The sequence below is a fragment of the Phalangium opilio genome, unplaced genomic scaffold, assembly GCF_054372755.1.
Source record: "Phalangium opilio isolate 3A_F unplaced genomic scaffold, DU_Popi_V2 ptg000062l_1, whole genome shotgun sequence".
NCBI lineage: Eukaryota > Metazoa > Arthropoda > Arachnida > Opiliones > Phalangiidae > Phalangium > Phalangium opilio.
The window spans coordinates 1,661,510-1,680,513 of record NW_028324179.1 but is presented as its reverse complement, the minus strand read 5'-3'; the positions used below and the strand labels follow the sequence as shown (position 1 = coordinate 1,680,513).

General features: G+C 39.8%; 2 protein-coding genes and 1 long non-coding RNA gene across 3 annotated transcripts; all 3 read left to right on the top strand.

Moving 5' to 3' along the window:
• The first annotated feature begins 12,833 nt into the window (after positions 1-12,833).
• On the top strand, positions 12,834-13,755 carry LOC149663475 (uncharacterized). The gene is made up of 2 exons (XR_016368563.1): positions 12,834-12,904; positions 12,974-13,755. It is a non-coding gene; the product is annotated as an uncharacterized LOC149663475 (long non-coding RNA).
• An 803-nt stretch (positions 13,756-14,558) lies between these two features.
• LOC149663474 (uncharacterized) lies at positions 14,559-15,675 on the top strand. The gene is made up of 4 exons (XM_089842220.1): positions 14,559-14,687; positions 14,744-14,968; positions 15,032-15,253; positions 15,313-15,675. Coding segments are annotated over exons 1-4 (657 nt in total). The 5' UTR covers positions 14,559-14,685; the 3' UTR covers positions 15,521-15,675.
• Positions 15,615-16,375, top strand: LOC149663473 (uncharacterized). Its single transcript, XM_089842187.1, has 4 exons — positions 15,615-15,719; positions 15,776-15,937; positions 15,994-16,179; positions 16,243-16,375. Coding segments are annotated over exons 1-4 (483 nt in total). The 5' UTR covers positions 15,615-15,717.
• The last annotated feature ends 2,629 nt before the right edge of the window (positions 16,376-19,004 follow it).

The window sequence follows — 19,004 nt, the reverse complement described above, 5'->3', positions numbered from 1 at the left end:
ACCCCCCATACCACCAAACTAAACCTATAACTAGAACTGCCCCCCACCCTCTCTCTCCCCTATCAATCATGCCCAGACTTGTCAGCCAGCCACGCAGACGTTCTTTGTATACAAAGTTGTTTACGACATTCGAACCAAATGGATCCCCCCAAGATTAAAGATAATTCGGGCCCAGACCCGTTCGCCATCCCTGCTATGAGCCTCCCCCCCTTTACAAATGTTGTTTACGTCACTCGTCTGCAAATAACACGACCAGACATGTTCTCCCCCCCCCTTCAGAGAATCTGTTTTCAAGCTGTAATATGTGTATGTTGAAAAAATAAAATCATTTTCAAAGGAAAAAATACATTTATTCATTTTTTTACATGTAAATATCATTAAGGATATCTAGATTGCACGAAATATTAATTTCGGCCTTGTTAGAGTGCGCCCATAAGGCGTAAATTAAAGCCTTGTCAAAGGCGCAAGCCGTTCGGTGCTCACCGACGGGGTGAGGGTACAAGCACCGTACGGGAAGAGAAATGATGTCCGCGGTCGTGGCTTTCGGACACTTGAAGTCGTTCAAGTCGTGAACCGTTCTGTTGAGACGGTCAGAGAGAAAGGTGACTTTTTCGTCACCCTTTGAAAAGATTAGGTCGACCCCCTGTAGACCGGCGGCGAGGCAATCGTCGAGTTTGGCGTATGAGGTCAAACCGGCATTCCAGTCCAATCGGTGCAGATTACGCGAAACCCACTGGTTTTGCCGTTGTTTTGAAATCGAGACGTGTGATTTATTGTACGGCGGCGCGAATGTCCAGGAAACGGTAGCCGGCTTGGCCTCGATGGTTGTTATGGCCAATTCTTTCACGATAATGTCCGTGCTGCCATCACTACGAGTGCGTCCGTTCAGGTATTCTAATTCAATAACGGCGGACTTCATAATAATAACTAGCAGCGAGTCTGTGGGTGACTGTTTAAAACCGAGCCGGGAGTAGATATGAATCCTCTAACGACCGTAGGGCTTCTTTTATAGAGATTGGTTGACGTCATAACACCAACCGAGTCGGGATTGGATACGAGAATTCACGGGGTGTGTGTTTCTCTTATAGAGGCTGGAACGGCTGACGTCATAACACGGTCTAATACCGAGTCGGGATTGGGTAAGAGAATTCAGTGGGAGGGCGTGGTTCTCTTATAGAGGTTGGAAATGATGACGTCATTCATCCACGGATCCCTCTTAAATTTCTTGAAAAACATGTTTGTGCTTCTTCTCCTCGTTCTGTGCATAATGTATACAACGCAGTATATACCGCAAGCGGAACTGTCGGGGGGCTGCAAAGCCCTCCTATTATAGTTTATTTTCGTAGAATTTTCTCTCATAAATGTTTTAATATCTTCTGTCAAGGGACCCAAACCCAAAGAATCAAAATAATAACATTGTTTATTCCCATCGATATAGAGACAAATCCAATGACTACCGTTTCCTTTGTGATTATCTAGATTTATAACAATGGAAGCCGGGTATCGAAGGATATATTTGGGTAGAACATCGCGCGGGTATACGCCCATGAAACCGCGGGTGTATCTCAAAACCCTTCTTATGGTTGAAGCGTTCATGGCGAATCTACAACGACTGTTCTATTATGATCTATGTGCATTAAACTTTGAAATTCTGAATAAACGATCAAACTCAGCGTTTCGGGTACTGGTTCTTCGAACCCGAGTTCAAGTCGCAATTGTCCTTGTCGTATAGGGTTGTAATGATTTATATCTGACGCGGTACCATCTTGAGTCAAATCAAAACAGTAAAGCGTATAACCTTTGGGATACTCCTTCATAGATATTTCGTTACCATCGTCTTTGTAATGAGTACCAGATCCGGTAAACAGAGAATAATATGATCTAGTGTAAAGACCCTTTTTGAAATTTGGTCGCAAAGGCTTAGCTAGTACTTGTTCCGAGCCGATAATCGGATTAATATAATTCACGTTAAAGTTTTGGAAGTCGAAAGGGTTCCAACTCAATTTGCCGTTATACGAGTTATGAGTTACTAAACCCGCTGTTACTCTGTTTGGTAAAACCCCTAAATATACGTTATCTATAGTAGTTTTTTGAATATTTGCCGAAATGGTAAAAACTTTCACTTCTGTCCTAGTGAATGGATATTTTGCCGTGGCTTTAGTCCAAGCCGATTCCAAAGCTAGCATTACTCGAGGGGCTACTCGCACTTTACGAATATATAAACCTGCTTCGAGTATTTCGTGTTTGTACCATACGCCACCGGGGGGAGGAGCTCCGAGCAAAACAAAGCCTGGTTTATTTCGGGTCATCCTGACTCTAAGACTAACGCCATTGGGTATGAATTTTGAAACGTTAAACATATCAGCGTGTAGGGCTCCGTACATTTCAATCTGTTTCGAACCCTTTGCTAGCTCTTTCCTAACAAGATGTCCCTGGTTTTCAGTTGCAGAAGCCATTTTCCCAGCCGTGTCTTTATGCCATAAAGAAGAAGTTAAATGAGATTTTTCGCGTCTCCTCCATAGTTTAGCAATGTTTCTAGATAGGCTTTGAAGGCGTAGTTTCCGGTTGAAGATGAAATAGGCGTATCATTGGCGGTTACTTCTACCGTATCCCAGAGCGAATGTAAAAAATTGTTGACGGGCGCTACGTTATCTGTGTCATCGATATCGGTACCGTCCGTATGTACTATTTTAGCTCGAACATAAAGCATAGTTAGAGAGGCGTCAATATATTCTTCACCATTTCCAGGAACGTAAAATTCAATCTGAGAGTCTCCATCCAAAACCGAAATAGGTCGATAGCAAACATATTTGGCCGATTCTACCGATGTTTGAATCGGGACAGATTCGAAAAAGTCCAGCTCAGATATTGTCGCTTGAAACATGTTTAGGAGAATATATCGTGTCGTCTTGACCTGTAGGGTATACGACGGCGAACTGGCTTTATTTTCCTGGTAGCCGCTCGTTTTATACCTTTTTTACTTTGAGCCCGTTTTCGTTTCAAGGGTTTTTTACGTCTGCGACGTTTCCCCCCTCCCCCATGCTGTGTTCTAATATCATCTAAAGTTTCCGTTACTCTTTTCTTAGCAGCCTCTTTAATATCCTTGCCCGATACTACGTCACTGAAAATTTTGGTCCCTGTACTAACGGCTTTTCTGCCAAGGAATTTGGCACCGCTTGTAAGCAAAGGCCTAACAAACCTTGCTAAGCCTTGGAAGAACGATCCTATCCCATGTCCTTTCAAATTAGGGTTAGTCCCTATATAATAACTTCCGGTTCCGGTTCCGGTTCCCGCTTGATTATTGTAATATTGCTTGTAGCAACATTGTCTCCGTTCTAAGACGTCTGGCTTAGGCATCGCAAGTGTAGTTTAACCGTTAAGCTCCCGTATTCAAATGGCGCCGGTTCCCCTAAACTATTCCTTATATTAACTTCGATGATATCAAAGTAATTTTTACCAACGGGTACGTAATGAGGATTGGTAAAGGTTTGAAATATTTGAGACCCGTATGGTTTCTTGGCATCAACCGAAACGATCCGTAGTAAAGGAACCGAGTGGTCGCCTACAATCTGATCGCTAGCGATATTTAAATAGATAAATAACTGGTCCGGAACGTGGTAATTCAAATTAGAGGGTCTTTCGCTACGACCGATACATTCGCTAGCTTCATCGTATCCGAGAATTTCGGCAATGGGTTTTTCGAATTTTAAATAAGGTTTCAATAATCTTTCAGGTTGGTTTATAGTAATGTGCCCGGTTACGTTATCGTAAATCAGCCGCGGTGATGGGCCATTTTTGTCAAACGAATTATTTATGACGTTTATTAAATGTTCTATAGACTTGTAAAACCCCGGGGGAACGTCGGGCGCAACTATGGTCTCCCGCCTAGCGTCTTTACTTTTTCTCTCTCTTTTCTTTCCATCGACTACCTCCCCTACTGTATATTTGCTCCCGTATCTGGAAACGTTATGAAAACTAACATCACGTTCTTCCTTAGGCCTTGGCACGTTGTAAAAAGTAGACGTATACATTATATCTACTAGAGACACTTCCCATTTTCCATTTAAATGAATAGGGTTAGGTAGCTTGGTACAGTAATGCGCCCTGGTATTATCGGGAAATAACGAGCCGTTGACGTTACTTGGTAGGGTTAGGTAAAACGATTGATTCGACATCTTCTCCACGAACCCAAGAGGTTTGGGTTTTCGGGTAACCTTCCCAAGATACTAAGAACTCCAATTTTCCGCGCCTTTTTCGCCGCTTTATAATTTTTTCAATGTTGAACCTTTCAGGTTTAACCGTTTTCTGAACCTCTTCGCGATAGAACACGCCACTTATAGGGTTTCCTTCCAGATCCTTTAACTTGTAAATCACTGGATCACGGGCAGTTCCGATAAAATCAACTTGGAAAAACTTCGGTGGAGTAATTGGCTTCGTAACCCTTTTCAAAAACCATTTTTACTTTGCTAACCCTAACGTAATCACCCACTTTTATTCGGGGAGGAGGGCGTTTTTTCTGTCCTTTGTTTTCAGTCCCGTAAATATTTCTATACACTTCTAATATATTGGTTGGCTTAACGTTATTCGGCGTCATCTTAATAGTACTATGCCAAGCGCCGTTATACGCCGACACTATATCTCGTAGGTGGTCGATATACCTTCTAGTATGGAGATGGGTAAACAGTTTAAACATACGAGACTTTAGCGTTCTATTCACTCTTTCTACAATGGGGGCGTGGTGGACGTCATTCTCGGTTGTAAAGAATTTAACCCCCTTTTCTTTGAGAAATTTTCTGACCGAGGAATTCAAAAATTCCTTCCCTTTATCCGTTTCTATTCTAATCGGTATTTGGTCTTTGAATATAAGAGCTAAGGCTCTAACAACTTCTTTTCCCGTCTTACGTAGTAAAGGCACGACCCATAGTTTTCTACTAAAACAATCTATACACGTCAATAGAAACGTGTAGTTATCATTATCTTTGGCCAAGGATCGCATGTCAACCAAGTCTATTTGGTACAAATCACCGATATTGTGAACTATAATTTGTCGTCTCTTAAACTTTTTACGAGCCGTTTTATGCAAAGTATACGGGGTGGAACTTTCCAAAAACGAAATTACTTCCGCTTTCGATATACCATCATCTTTAACAGCTCGATGTAAAGCGTCTATTCCTGAAAACGAAGCGGGGTTAGAAGGATCATAGTATATGGTTTTTAATTTTCGGTGTTGTTGGGTTGAAGCTCAGCCATTTTGGTATTATAGAAGAAGAAGATTTCCTTTTCGTAACGTAACGAGCCCCACTTGAATTTTCTTTATTGTAATTTCTTAGCCGTCTCTTTAAGGGCGTTCTTTTTGGCGGGGAAGTGAGATGAAGGAGAGGAGGAGGGGGAAGGATGGGGACTGGTTCGGGAGAGACGGCGTTTTTTGGTCCTTCAATTTCTTTTACAATGCTATGAAAATCGCTCCAGCCTTCGGGTATTTCTTTAAGGGGGGTAATGTAATGGTATACTAACTGCGCTATATCAGAATTTTTGATCTCTCGTCCGTTTACAAAGACTCTTCCTTCTTTCGACCACCTTAAGGTCTCGCCAAGCGATTGCAACTGAGTAAAAACCTTCTTTGCTCTCCCCTTATATTTGAGGGGGAACATGTCAATCCATTTTTCGGTCGGATCCGGCACGATTTCTCGAGAAACGTTATTGTACCTTTGGACTAGCTGTTGGTACATAATCCATTTGGAGCGATCGTCTAACGATTTGTTGTTTAAAACCGTTTGCATCTCCCTATTCAATTCTTGCATAACATCTGTCTTTAGAGTATCAGCGGGTTGAATAGTGGGTTGAGACGGTATTTGCCGTTCATTCAAGGGTACCAAGGTCATTTTATGGTACATTACGAACTAAAAGCTCCGATAACCGAGGAAAGAAGCGGTACGAGTAAAGAAAAAAGACCTTCTCCCTTTTGGTTCGATAAAATAGCCCTTTTCTTTTTCCAAGCTATTCTTTTACTAGCTATTTTGCGTAGGTTATTCTTATACCTGTATAGCCTACTTCTTTGAGCCAAATTCAATTTCACGTTTCCGTGTAGCGTATTTAAAACTTATTCTGATATAGCGTCTATTAAACCTTTATCCGCGGATCTTATAAAGGCGTGTCTAGGTCCTTTTTTAAGTTTACTCAAGAGGGCGAGAACGTCTCGCTGTGATGTAATCGCACGGCGTTTCATAATTCAAATGAATGCTCGTGTATGATACGAGTCTTATTTATCTCTTTTTGGGCACGTACACTACCATGATCTCATCGGGAAATATGTTTGTTCTAACCCTATAATCTTCGGGACAGTTTTGCTTAAAATCTAATAGCAAATACGAATGAGGTTGTTCAGTAGCGTCCATGTAACTCTCCATTAAAAATTTCGGGTTACGCGGGTACATTTGTCTAGCTAGATAATTTATTTGCAATTTATCTCTAACCTGCTTGAACAGTATCAAATAATTTGTGTTTAAACTTATGTCCCTAGCATCGCTGGATTTATGATAAAGATTTTGAGTTAAATATAGCACGCTTAAATTACGATGATGACTAAACTTGGTAAAAATTGAACCAATCAAACCTGATTTGTTCTGATCCATTAAATCGTCTATTACTAGAAGACAATTTTGAGAGCCGTCGTACTCGTTCATATCCGGCAAACCTTCCTTAAAGACAACCAAACCTTTCAACCTGTCGTAAAATGGTTGATATTCTGAATAATAGAAAATAATTTCAGCGATATTGGGTTCAAACATTTCCCGATGATTTTTAATGATTCTTTCGCAAAGAAACGTCTTTCCAGCCCCACTCGGTCCATTTACCGTTATGGTACACGGATGATAAAAGGGAATCATTGTTCTCCGAGCTCTCGAGCTTAAATAAATTAAACTTTAAGTGGCCAAACGTTAATATAGGGGTCGCGCGCGTCTTCTTCTTCTTCTTCTTCTTCTTCTTCTTCTTCTTCTTCTTCTTCTTCGTGTCGCGGAAATGATCGCGTCGTGCATAGCAAGGAAACGCGCCGCCTGTCGCGTATGACAGGGAAGCGCGTATGACAGGAAGCGCGGGAAAAAAAGGAACAAAATCAGTTTAAATTTTTTTTTATTTTAAATATACAATATACACTTTTAAAAAAATAAATTAATAAATTAGTCAATAAATTAATAAATTAGTTTTAAATTAGTTTTAAATTAATAAATTAGTTTTAAATTAGTTTTAAATTAATAAATTAGTTTTAAATTAGTTTTAAATTAATAAATTAGTTTTAAATTAATAAATAAATAAATCAATAAATTAGTTAATAAATTAAGTTGGGTTCTGGTAGCCATAGGGGACTGTTTTGAAATTGTCTAGTATACGGATTTTATCGACCGTGGCTCTATAAACTTTGTGAGTGTCTATAGAGACAAGCGTGTGATTGGGAAGCCTCGAAATGTGTCTCGGAATTGGAACAGTTATGGACAAAAGGGGTTTGTCTAAATCAACGCCTAGTAATCCTTTTAAAGTTTCGTGATTGACTAGTTTCTCGTTAGAGACATTAAGACGAAACCCTTTGACTTTGGTTGTATTGAACCTTTTGCCAGAGTCTGGATCTGTTACCCAATAACTATAGTTTTTGCATCCTCCACTGACAAAGGTATCAATGTAGGCGTTTTTACCATAACCTTCCAATTCGTTGGTCATTTCACCCAGAAAGTTACCAGTTTCTATTAGCGGTATTCCCAGGGGGGACATGTACACAAGAGAATCTGTATCGTAGTAAAAGCATTTATCCCCGACAATTTCCAGATATTCTAATAAACAAAGACGGGCCATGGCCGTTGTATAGCAGGCTATAGAGACGTTGGTATGCTTCAAAACAACGTCGGCCTCAGTCGTAGGAACCCATTTGACTAGCAGCGTTTCTTCATTTATGGTTAAAACGCTTTTTACTTCAACATCCGGGTTACTTAAGAGTTCGTAAAGTCTGCGGGGTTCTTTGATAATTTCCGTTTTGGTTGGTTTCACTCTTTCCCCGAATTTACCCCAAAGACTATTCAAGGCAAGTTTTGCTACGCTACGCAACCCTTCGTTTCTTTTAATCTTGACTGGGTCTAAAAGTACCCCCTCTCTAATTTTAAAATTTTTAATATAATTGTCACGTTCCTCGGGGGTAACGCAATTCGAGGGGTAACCACTAGCCGTCTGCTTATGAAGAAGGAACGAATCAACGTATTTTTGAAACAAGCCGGCCTCGCCAGTTTCAGGGTTATATTGTCGCACCTTGTATTTCCAGGCCTCTATCTTTTTTAGGATAACATAACCCCGATTTACAGCGGCACGAAGTTCATCAATCACCCAAGTGCCGATTAGTTTTCGCTCTTCGTCGGAATGGCGACAGTCTCCTTGGAAACGTTTCAAGGCACACTCCCGGCAAAGAGTGAAAACTAATTTATTGTTTAACCTTGTGGGCAAAACAGGGTGAAAGAGGCCAATTGGCGGCAAAACTTCGCATTTCAGAAATCCATCGAATGTGAAAATGTCGGGAATATTATCCAGTAAAATTTCTGGGTGCCCGACTGGCAGCTTCTTTCTCTTGTTGACGAAAGGATAGAGACTAGTTACGTCAACGTAATGCATTTTCTCGCTGCCGGATACTTTATGGTATAGTTTAAGTACCGACGTTCTTCCACCAAAAAAGGCATCGCGAGGATTTAAAGGTTCGCGTACTTTTTCTTTAATGTTTTCTGCTTCCAGAAAAACACCAATAGCCGGATTATCGGTTTTATCTTTAGTCCAATCACATTCCCACTTCGTTATTACTTTAAAACCCGCTTTCTCGATTCGTTCCTTCTTTTTTAAAGTTCTGACGTACAAGGTGTTCAAGGTTTGACCAGGATCACCTTGCAAAGATTGGTTACGGTTGACTTTGTAGCATTTGGGGCAACCATGGAAATAACACCCGTTAAACTCTAGAACATCTTTATCACAAAGGCCGTCCACTTTCATTTTCAAAACTTTGGCTTCAGAGCCGTTAAACGCAGACTGTATATTTACGCCGTTTTCGTGAGCATACCAGGATAACCATTCTATAGCCACAAGTGACTGATTATCAATCATTCTATAGAGGTTATGAGGAATAATGCCTATAGAATCTTTATCCATAAAGTGTCTCCTGTATACCCAGCTACACAAACCGGCTATAGTACACGCGACCTGGAAAGGTTCCACCTGGGCAATGTCCAAGAAAATTTTTCTAAAAGCTAGACAACCTAACTTTAATATCACAACATCCTTGATGCAATAAAACTTTAATTCCTCCAGAAAATTAAAGCCTTTTTTCTCCTCAATTTGTTTATCGTACCACTCCATAAACTCTTTGAGATTTTTGGAGGTTAAATTTTCCGACCCGTAAGCTTCTGGAGGAGGCATTTGGTTTTCTAAGACATAATTTGTTGCTAATTGATTATTAAGGTCGAAGACGTGATCTTTAACCACGTTAAATAAAAAATGAGGGAAATAACCCTTTGCCGCATCTTCTAAGCCGAAAGTGGCGGCGAATTTAGAGAGTGGTACGGAGATAAAATTGAAAGAGTCAAGGAAATTTAAATTAAAGACAGTTAAATTTATAATTTTAGTGCCGTTAGGTTTAAATTCTTCGCCTAGAGCCATAATCTCTCGCAATAGAAACTGATTATCGTATCCGCTAGCATTATGAGCCAATAAAGTTACCTTCTTGACAGAGGCTAATGTTCTTAGAAAAGCTAAAAAATTTGAAACAGGGTTTGCTCCTTCAAAAACTCTCTGTCTCGGACCTAGTGACCCACATTTCCCGCAGACGAAACCAGCCTCGGGCACATCGATACAACTTTCGCATACCATCTCTGATACGCAAAGGAGAGGCTGGTGGACTAACGCCCCTTTTTTTTCCTCAGATTCTAATATCTGAATCGCTTCAAAATCATAAAAAAAATAAAGCAAATCAGGGACAACTTTCTGTTTCTTAGCTTGGCGAACTTTAGGAGGTTCTTCTTTAATTACCTGAACGTAACAATAGTGTGGACTGGGAGTGTATCTACTGCACACAGAACAATAGGTCTCACAGCACGTATGGGGCTGATTTTTACGCTTAAATAAATTTATTTGCGTGAAACATTGTTTGCAATGAAATAGTTGCGCGCAAATACTCTTCCCGTCTACACCATCTTGTTTATGATAATTAAAACATTCATCTCCTTTGAAAACCTTGAGACATTTGTCACACGCTCGGTCAGCACCCGTACAAGTTTGATCTCGTAAACAATTGTAACAATAAAGATTGCAACTATGATCTCTCTCTGGTTTCTAAATCCTACCAGACAATTTTCACAGTAATGGTCCATCCCGAACAAAGGTCTTAAAGACGTGACGACGTTGTAATGTCTATTTTGATTAATTAATATCAAACGAGGTCTATTGTCGTCATTGTCGATTTCCCCCAAAATCAACTCGGGCAAATTATTTTTAAAAATATATATTAATATATTATATTGCGCTAATTCGGCTTTAAATTTTTGTATAGATTCTACTTTACCGCAGTCTTTCGGGTTAACTTTAGCTTTGCGGCAAAGCTCTATAGCGGCATCTCGTTGAGAGGCCGTATCGCCTCTATCCGCTCGTGTGTACGAAATCGACTTAAATTTGTTTTTAAGCGCGATATTAGTCGGGTTTTTCTTATGTTCCGAATGCGCAATTGCCACGGAAATCGCTCTCGCTAGACACAGATTATCATTGTTCACTATCCTGATAATTCCTCGAGAGTCACGAGAAAAGATATCAAAGGACCGCACTCCTTTGGGAGCAGCACGGCCAAACCCTTCTACCGGGATTCTCACCACGTGAAATTTTAAGACGATGGGTCCCAAAAAGAATCTTTCAAACTCATCATCGTATAAAACTGACTCTATCTCATCTAAAACAGATTTAGAGTCCAATTGGTCAGCTCTACGAAATGAGAGTGATATCTCGCCCCTGTTTGGCAAGCTTAAACTTTCGGCCGTTATCTGAATCATATCAGATGGAGCTAACCTATTAAGAACGGCCTGGACAATATTGGCTAAGCCTTCAACCAAATTATTAGTTATTCTTACGGTGATTTCTAGACCCGTTAGGTTAAATCTAGGGTACATTTGCACTCTTTGATCCGTAATTTCACAGTGAGGTAGAGAATCTATTGGCGTCATAACTGCCCCCCTCGCTCCGCCTCCAGATTGGTCAGGGAAATTACTAAGACCCGAAAAATCTATAGAGGCGAAATCGTTTTGAGAGGCGAAACCCAGCTCTGGATTATTGTTTAAAAAGTCGCGAGCTATACGATCATTCTGGGAAGATTCAAATTCCCGCACAATTGATTCTTCCTTTTCGAAAATGTTAAAAGCTTTAATCATGTTTTCATCTTGCTCATCCACTAGTAGATTTTCAGCTTGCATTTCGTCTATATCGCGTTGACCTATGTCAAACGCCCTTTTTTCGAAACGAGCCATATATTGCTCACTACACGTTAAAGGTAGATTATTAAAGAATGTTTCCAACTCTTTAATGTCGCGGCATTGTTCAGGCTCACGCGGTACGCTTAACATATATTTAAATATGTCTGTAAATGTTTCAAGAATAGCGTATCCTCTATTAGATAAAAAAATCGGTAATATTTCCCCGACTGTAGCGGGGTTAAGTTTGAGTACTGTACATAAATTAAAGAACAAAGCGTAGATTTTCTCAATGGGCCAAGGTCGTGAAACAACCAACGACTCGATCTCTAATAAAATAGATTCTTGAGCGTCTATATCGCGTTGATTTATTTCTAACGCTCTTTGTTCGAAACGGGCCCTATATAGATCACGATACGCTAAAGGCACATTATTATAGAGTGTGTCCAACTCTTCCGCGTTGCGGCATTGTTCGGGTTCACGCGGTACGCTTAACATATATTTAAATATGTCTGTAAATGTTTCAAGAATAGCGTATCCTCTATTAGACAAACAAGGCGGTAAAATTTCCCCGACTGTAGCTGGGTTAAGTTTGAGTAATGTACATAAATTAAAGAAAAAAGCGTAAATTTTCTTAATTGGCCATGGTCGTAACGCGGCCAATTCCTCGATCTCGAATAAAATAGATTCTTGATCCATCTTTACGCGTTTTTATAGTAAAAAAAAAAACTTACGTTAAATGCTATCCCCATGGAAAACAAAAAAGAATATAAAAATACGTTACCTTTCAAATCAAGACGTGTCCGGGCAGATTTTGTAAAACTTTTCTAAAAGCGAGACTATGCTATTCGTCTTTACTTTATAACTCTGAAGTAGAGAATGAGTTTTGCATACTCAACATATCGCCTTATATAGGTCATAACACTCAGCTTACCCCCCTCCTCCCCCCACATGTTGTACGTAACGGCTTTTTACGAAGCAAAAATGTAATCTTTTTTAGATACATCCCCCCTCTCTCCCTCTAAAGAGCCCGTGCTATAACAAGAACCGACCAACGCAGTTTCGTCCAGGCCTGTTTACCCTATATGAAAGAGGCCAACCTTAAACTAGAACTGCCACCCACCCTCTCTCCCCAAAACCAAACTCTAACTAGAACTGCCACCCCCCCCTCTCTCCCCAAAACTAAACTCTAACTAGAACTCCCCCTCTCTCCCCAAAACTAAACTCTAACTAGAACTCCCCCTCTCTCTCTACCCCCAAGCTAAACTCTAACTAGAACAAATCTTTGCCCAGACATGTTTACCCTATATGAAAGAAGCCAACCTTTAACTAGAACTAACCCCCTTTCTCCCCCCTCTAAAGAATGAAGACATAAGCCATGTTAGGGCTCACTTTGATTTTGACAGTCGAATAAGAAGGTCGCTTGAATTGTAAGTAGAATTTTTGCGTAACAGTTTTGGGCGCTCGCTTGGTATAATAGCAACGGTTGCTTTTTTAAGATAAGAATGGAAGTTGATAATTTTCGTAAACGAAAACTCCCGTCCAAACCTCGTAAAATCAATTCGAGATTTCATTTGGGAGAAGTATTTCTATCTTTCGGATTCACGTCTGATCTCAATATAGAGATTAGAATATGCCAGAAAGAACCAGATTTGTCCACGTTTCGCTTTGATGTTGACACCTGGCAAGCTTTTGCATCCAAAATTGGTCCGCTTAGCGGATGGACAAGTTGCCAAGAACCCACATCATACGACGCTATTTTAGCCGATACTCCATTATCTTCGACATCAGCACACGCAACCTTTAACAATCTAAAGCTGGAAACGAATATCAGGGGTGGAGACAGTATCGACTTCACATTGAACGCTTCAGAAGCAAGCGAGTTAAATCGATTAATGCCATATATTAATGAACATGTGAAAAAGCTTGTATCGAACGAACAGGTGTATTTATTACTTGGTGATTTGATCTGCGCTGAACTTATTACCATATATAAAATATTACACATAGATTACGGTGAATTCGTTTCTTTCGAAGAAATTGAAGATCATATTAATTTTGATCGTGTACTATCATATTTTGGCTCGTACGTTTCACCGTATAAAATATTAATGGCTTTTGAAAGTAGATTAAAGGAACGCGGAATAAGTTTTGATTTTCAATCGTATAATATATTTAATATATTAATGTCTCAAACTTCTTATTTAAAGAAACGTATAAGCGTTGTCAATCTTTTTGGCCTGGTGTAAATTTGTATTGAAATAAATTTTTTAAAACGTAATTTTTGTCATTTGATCTGGATAGGCATATATATTTATAGGACCATAACAAGACGTTTCTAAAGCATTGTGGACAACATTAACTAGTCTACAAAGAAATCGGCTAGGATTGTGTTATTATCGTTAGAAATCATTTGAACTCGGGGTCAAATTCTTGTTTTTTTTTAGGATTGTGAGAGGGTCTAGACTTGTTTTTATTAATGTATTGAAAGACATGCGGCTAGGGTACATGGAAATCGGTGTTATTATTATCGTTAGAAATCATTTGAACTCGGGGTCAAAATTCTGTTTTTTTAGATATGTGAGTTGGTCTAGACTTGTTTTTATTAATGTATTGAAAGCTAGGGTACATGGAAATCGGCTAGGAATGTGTTGTTATTATCGGTAGAAATCATTTGAAGTCTGGGTCAAATTCTTGTTTTTTTTTAGGATAGTGAGAGGGTCTAGACTTTTATTATTAATGTATTGAAAGACATGCGGCAAGGGTACATGGAAATCGGTGTTATTATTATCGTTAGAAATCATTTGAACTCGGGGTCAAATTCTGTTTTTTAGGAATGTGACCGCGTCTAGACTTGTTTTTATTAATGTATTGAAAGCTAGGGTACATGGAAATCGGCTAGGAATGTGTTATTATCGTTAGAAATCATTTGAAGTCTGGGTCAAATTCTTGTTTTTTTTAGGATTGTGAGAGGGTCTAGACTTTTATTATTTTGGGGTCTCGTTTGCTTCAATAACAACTTTTGTATTATGGAAAGATCATAAGGTTTTTGTATTGGGGTATATAGAAAGAGCGTCGGAGACTAAAAGAACCCCCCGGTTTCTCCATGGTTTCTATAAATACGGCAGTTTACCCAATACAAAAATCACTCTCAGCCTAAACACTGACGAACCACTACTACTAAGACTAAATCCTGCACCAAACTTTCAACATGTGAGTATAATGTTTTTTCTCCTGAAACCATAGAATAAGTTTTTTTTGTTATTTAGGGCACCCAACCCTTTACCGTTTGGGAATGAGGTATTTGAATTCCTAAACCCACCTGTCCAAGATGAACCTTTGGAAGAAGAACCTTTTCCTCTAGCGGAACTAGAGGAAGTGGTGGTGGAAGGAGGGGAGGAGGGAGGGGAGGAGGAATGGGAGAATGAGGAATTGGATGAGGAATTGGATGAGGATGATGAAGATCCTACGCCATTGGATTGCAACATCCAACGGTAAACATTCCATGTTTTCTCCTATTTTTTAGTAGCTATATTTCCTCCATAAAATTTGATCAGGATCTTAGCCCAGATCCGTCAGGAGGCCGAGGAAGAAGAATGGCTTGCCAACAACGAAGTACGCCCGGCCATCGAACAAGTGTACTCGGTCGAGACAAATTATGTTATCGAAGCCCTGGGTCAAACCCTGTTGGGTTTCATGGTATTCCCTGTAGAGCCCCTAGAGGGGGCACCCCTAGTCGAGGAACAGCCCTTAAACATAGCTAACTGTTATTCCGGCTTGTAAGTTATATAGTTTTTTTCTTTTTTAAGACCATTTCTAATTTCTTTTTTCTTTACAGTCTCAATACGGCCATCTTAAAGTTTTTTAAAAGGAGAGCCCGAATATACAGGGAATCCGAAGGGGAGGTTGATGCTGACGGCGTGATTGACGCCGCGTCCGTTCGGAGAGCAACCGAGCACGACATACGTCGGGCGAAACTGTTCCTCGACAAAGTCGCCTACGGGGTGCTCGCCCAACAGATGGTAGATCTAGGGCTTTTTCGATAACATCCGCGTCTCGGGGGGCTATTCAATTTCCCGCCCCTAGCCCCCAAAGGTAAGAAACCGTTTTTGTATATTATAGGGGGGGGGGTAAAGAGTGTCTGGGTTTCAACGGTCCCCCTCCATACTATATATACGGAGATTTTCCCAATACTAAAATCATTCTCGCTTTAGCTTCGGCCAGAACATCATCCACCATTATCATGTGAGCATACTGTTTTTTTCTGAAATCGTGGAAAGACTAACTTTTGAACTTAATAGGGCGTACAGTCATATTGACGATGTTCTTTTATACACGGACGACGAGGAGGACCCGAGACAAAATTTTTACGAGTGGCAACAACGTCAGCCACCCCCACATCAACCCCAGGAAAACCCGCCGAGAGTAAATGAACATCTGCCAAATGATTGCAGCCTCTTCAGGTAAAGTCTCTATATTTTTTAAAACTTTAATGGCTATATTCAAACATTTTTTATAGGATCCTTGCTGATGTCCATAAGGACTTAGTGAGGATTCGCGCGGACAATCTCGGACATGGTTTTGATCTCCGCGAGGACGACGTTGTCTTCCGGGAGTTGAGTTCTCGACTCATACCATTCGTTGACATAACACCCACTCCCGGAAACCCTATGCCGGTTTACGTTAACACGTCTCTCTCGGGCTCGTAAGTTAATTAGCATTATTTTTTTAAAGATGGATCCCTAATATCTTTTCTTTCTATTTTTAGTCTCAATGCCGCTATCACCGACTATTTCAAGGGGAGAGCGGGTACCCCCAATGAGGGAGTCCTAGACCGGTTTAGGCAAAAGCGTTTCCTCAGAGCTGTAGCAAATGAAGTTCATTTACAAACAGGCCTTTAATCTTTCAATTTTTTTCTATTTATAATTATATATATATATACAAATAAAACATGGATAAAATATTTAAAATTATATATATATACAAATAAAACATGGATAAAATATTTAAAATTATATATAGACAAATAAAACATGGATAAAATATTTAACGCCTCTTGATTTATACATATTGCAAAAGTAAAAAAAAAAATGCCCCGCTTTAAAAAAAAATATTACCGGAATTAAAATTCCGTGTAAAATTAAAAAAACGTTGGGATAGAAATTCCTAGGCTTGTACAGGCATTCCCCCGCTTTGCACGCGTAACGGAGAAGAGGAACCCGAGAGATATATTCCTATAACATTTCAGTGCTATTCGGAGAGAAAACGCGAGCCGCTATGGTTGTACACGCATTCCCCCGCTTTGCACATGTAAAGGAGAAGAGGAAACGACGAGAGATATATTCCTATAACATTTCAGTGCTATTCGGAGAGAAAACGCGAGCCGCTATGGTTGTACACGCATTCCCCCGCTTTGCACGCGTAACGGAGAAGAGGAAAAAAAGAGAGAGGAAAAAAAACTCTCCTTCACAGCGCTCTCGCGCCGCTAGGCTAGTACATTCGCAAGCGTAAAAATAAAGAGACGGTCAAAGGGAAAGAGACGGTGAAAGTCAGGGAACCAAGAGAGAGAGAGAAAAAAAAACTCTCCAGCCTTCACAGCGCTCTTGCGGGTATCGGGCTGGGTAAAGAGAAAGTGAAAGTCAGAATAAAAAAAAAGGGGACTTAGCGCAAAGAGAGAGCATACACTCAAGAACAACCTCCACCCTTCAGGTGGAGGAGGTGAGGGGGAGACACACCAACCCCCCTCCGGGGATGGAGGCATGGGGGCAAAAATTCGTCCCCCCCCTTCGCGGGTATAAACCATGGGGGAAAAAAATTCATCCCCCCCTGCGCTGCCCGCGGGTATCGAGGCTTACTATTCTCTTCCGTCCATTTGAACCCATGAACGACATCAAAAGATGAAAGCCCCCATTCCGTACCACTATTTTTTTAATATCGTTGTTTTTTTCTTCAGCAGCTACCATCTCTGTCGCTTTTAGGAACAAAGGTGGGTCAAAAGTGACTATACACGCTTTGTTTCTATATTTGCATTGTTGGGAGGCAAAGCTCAGGGCTGAGTAAATACTCGACTGATTTCAGGGATCAACATTGATAAATGGTAAAGCGATTACGTTGGTTGTCTCAAAACTTGTTTCTTGTGCTACAACTGTGTGCAGAAATCCCATCCAAGCTGGTAAACTACTTTGGTCGCATGCAAATCCACTCAGCCACAAAACGTTTAAAGGAGCAAATGCGTCCAAAGCAAAGGAGCCAATGCCTTTCAGAAAAACATTTTTTAAGCCCAAAATTACCTGGTTTCCTGTAGGTTAACAAAGGAATCCGAGTGGATTGGCCGGTTGAGAATGCACTTTTCTGTCGAGGTACCGCAATCGTGGCTTCCACTGATCTACAGGGAGTGACCCATTTAATTCCACCCATGGCGTGGAACGTATTGGTTCCATCAAGAGTGATTATGTTAACGTCAGCGTTATCAAAAACATATTGGACAAATGCATCATCGCTTTCGTTTGGTATTCCAGAATTAATCAACGACTGCTGATAAATTTCTCCTTCACTATAAGAAGCGCCCATACCCAGTGAATTTAATATTTCTACGAGGTGTTTCGAACCATAGCGACGGATTAAATATATTGTTGGACTTGTATGAATAGGCGACAGAAATGACCTAGGTCTCACGGCTGAAATTATGGAGTGGTTTATGACTTTTCGTTTTCGAATAATATCGGGTGATTCATTTTGTCTCCTTTTGTTTAGGTGTAAAGTTCCAATGTTTCTGGTACAATATTTTTTCCACCTTCAGAAATTTCTTCAACACTTGGGTAGGATGTTCGATCGTACACCATTTTTTGAATGTCTTCACGTATTATTGAGGCTGCAGTTTCGACGATTCTCTTACGTTCAGACAACAAGTCTTTTTCTCTCTACACACCAGCTATTACAGATACGTTTTCGAAGTTCGAAAGCATGTTGTTGTAAAGAGTTAGTAAAATTTGAATTGAATTGAATAATAATCATAGATCTTTCTAATCATAATAATTCAATTCAATTCAATCAAGTGTTTATTGCGTGTCCATAACACCTTTCGGCTTTTTACAATGGGTCACGACGTCTTAAATTAAAAATCTAAAATTTAAACTGATGTAAAACAAAATGTAAACGTTTCGAATACAATATCTAAATTCAATCACGGTAATTAAATATAACTAAAAGATAGGTAGCGTGAAATTGAAAGTTCAAACAAAAAAAATTTTCAATTAACCAAGTTTTCTCTCTCCTTAAAATAATTTTCTATATAAAAAAAAATAAGTCCAAATCTTTATAATCTTTCTAGACATGGGTTTTCGTTGTAGCGGATTATTTTTTAATCAATTAACTAAGTTATCCTTCTTTTTAAAATATTTTTTATATAAACAATTGAGTGAGTAAATAAGTCCAGATCTTTATAAAAGTTTCCAGTAACTTGTATTCTAGAAATTGGATTAAGTTTCTGCGGTTTTTTGTAATAAAAATTGGATTTTAGGCGTGTATTAC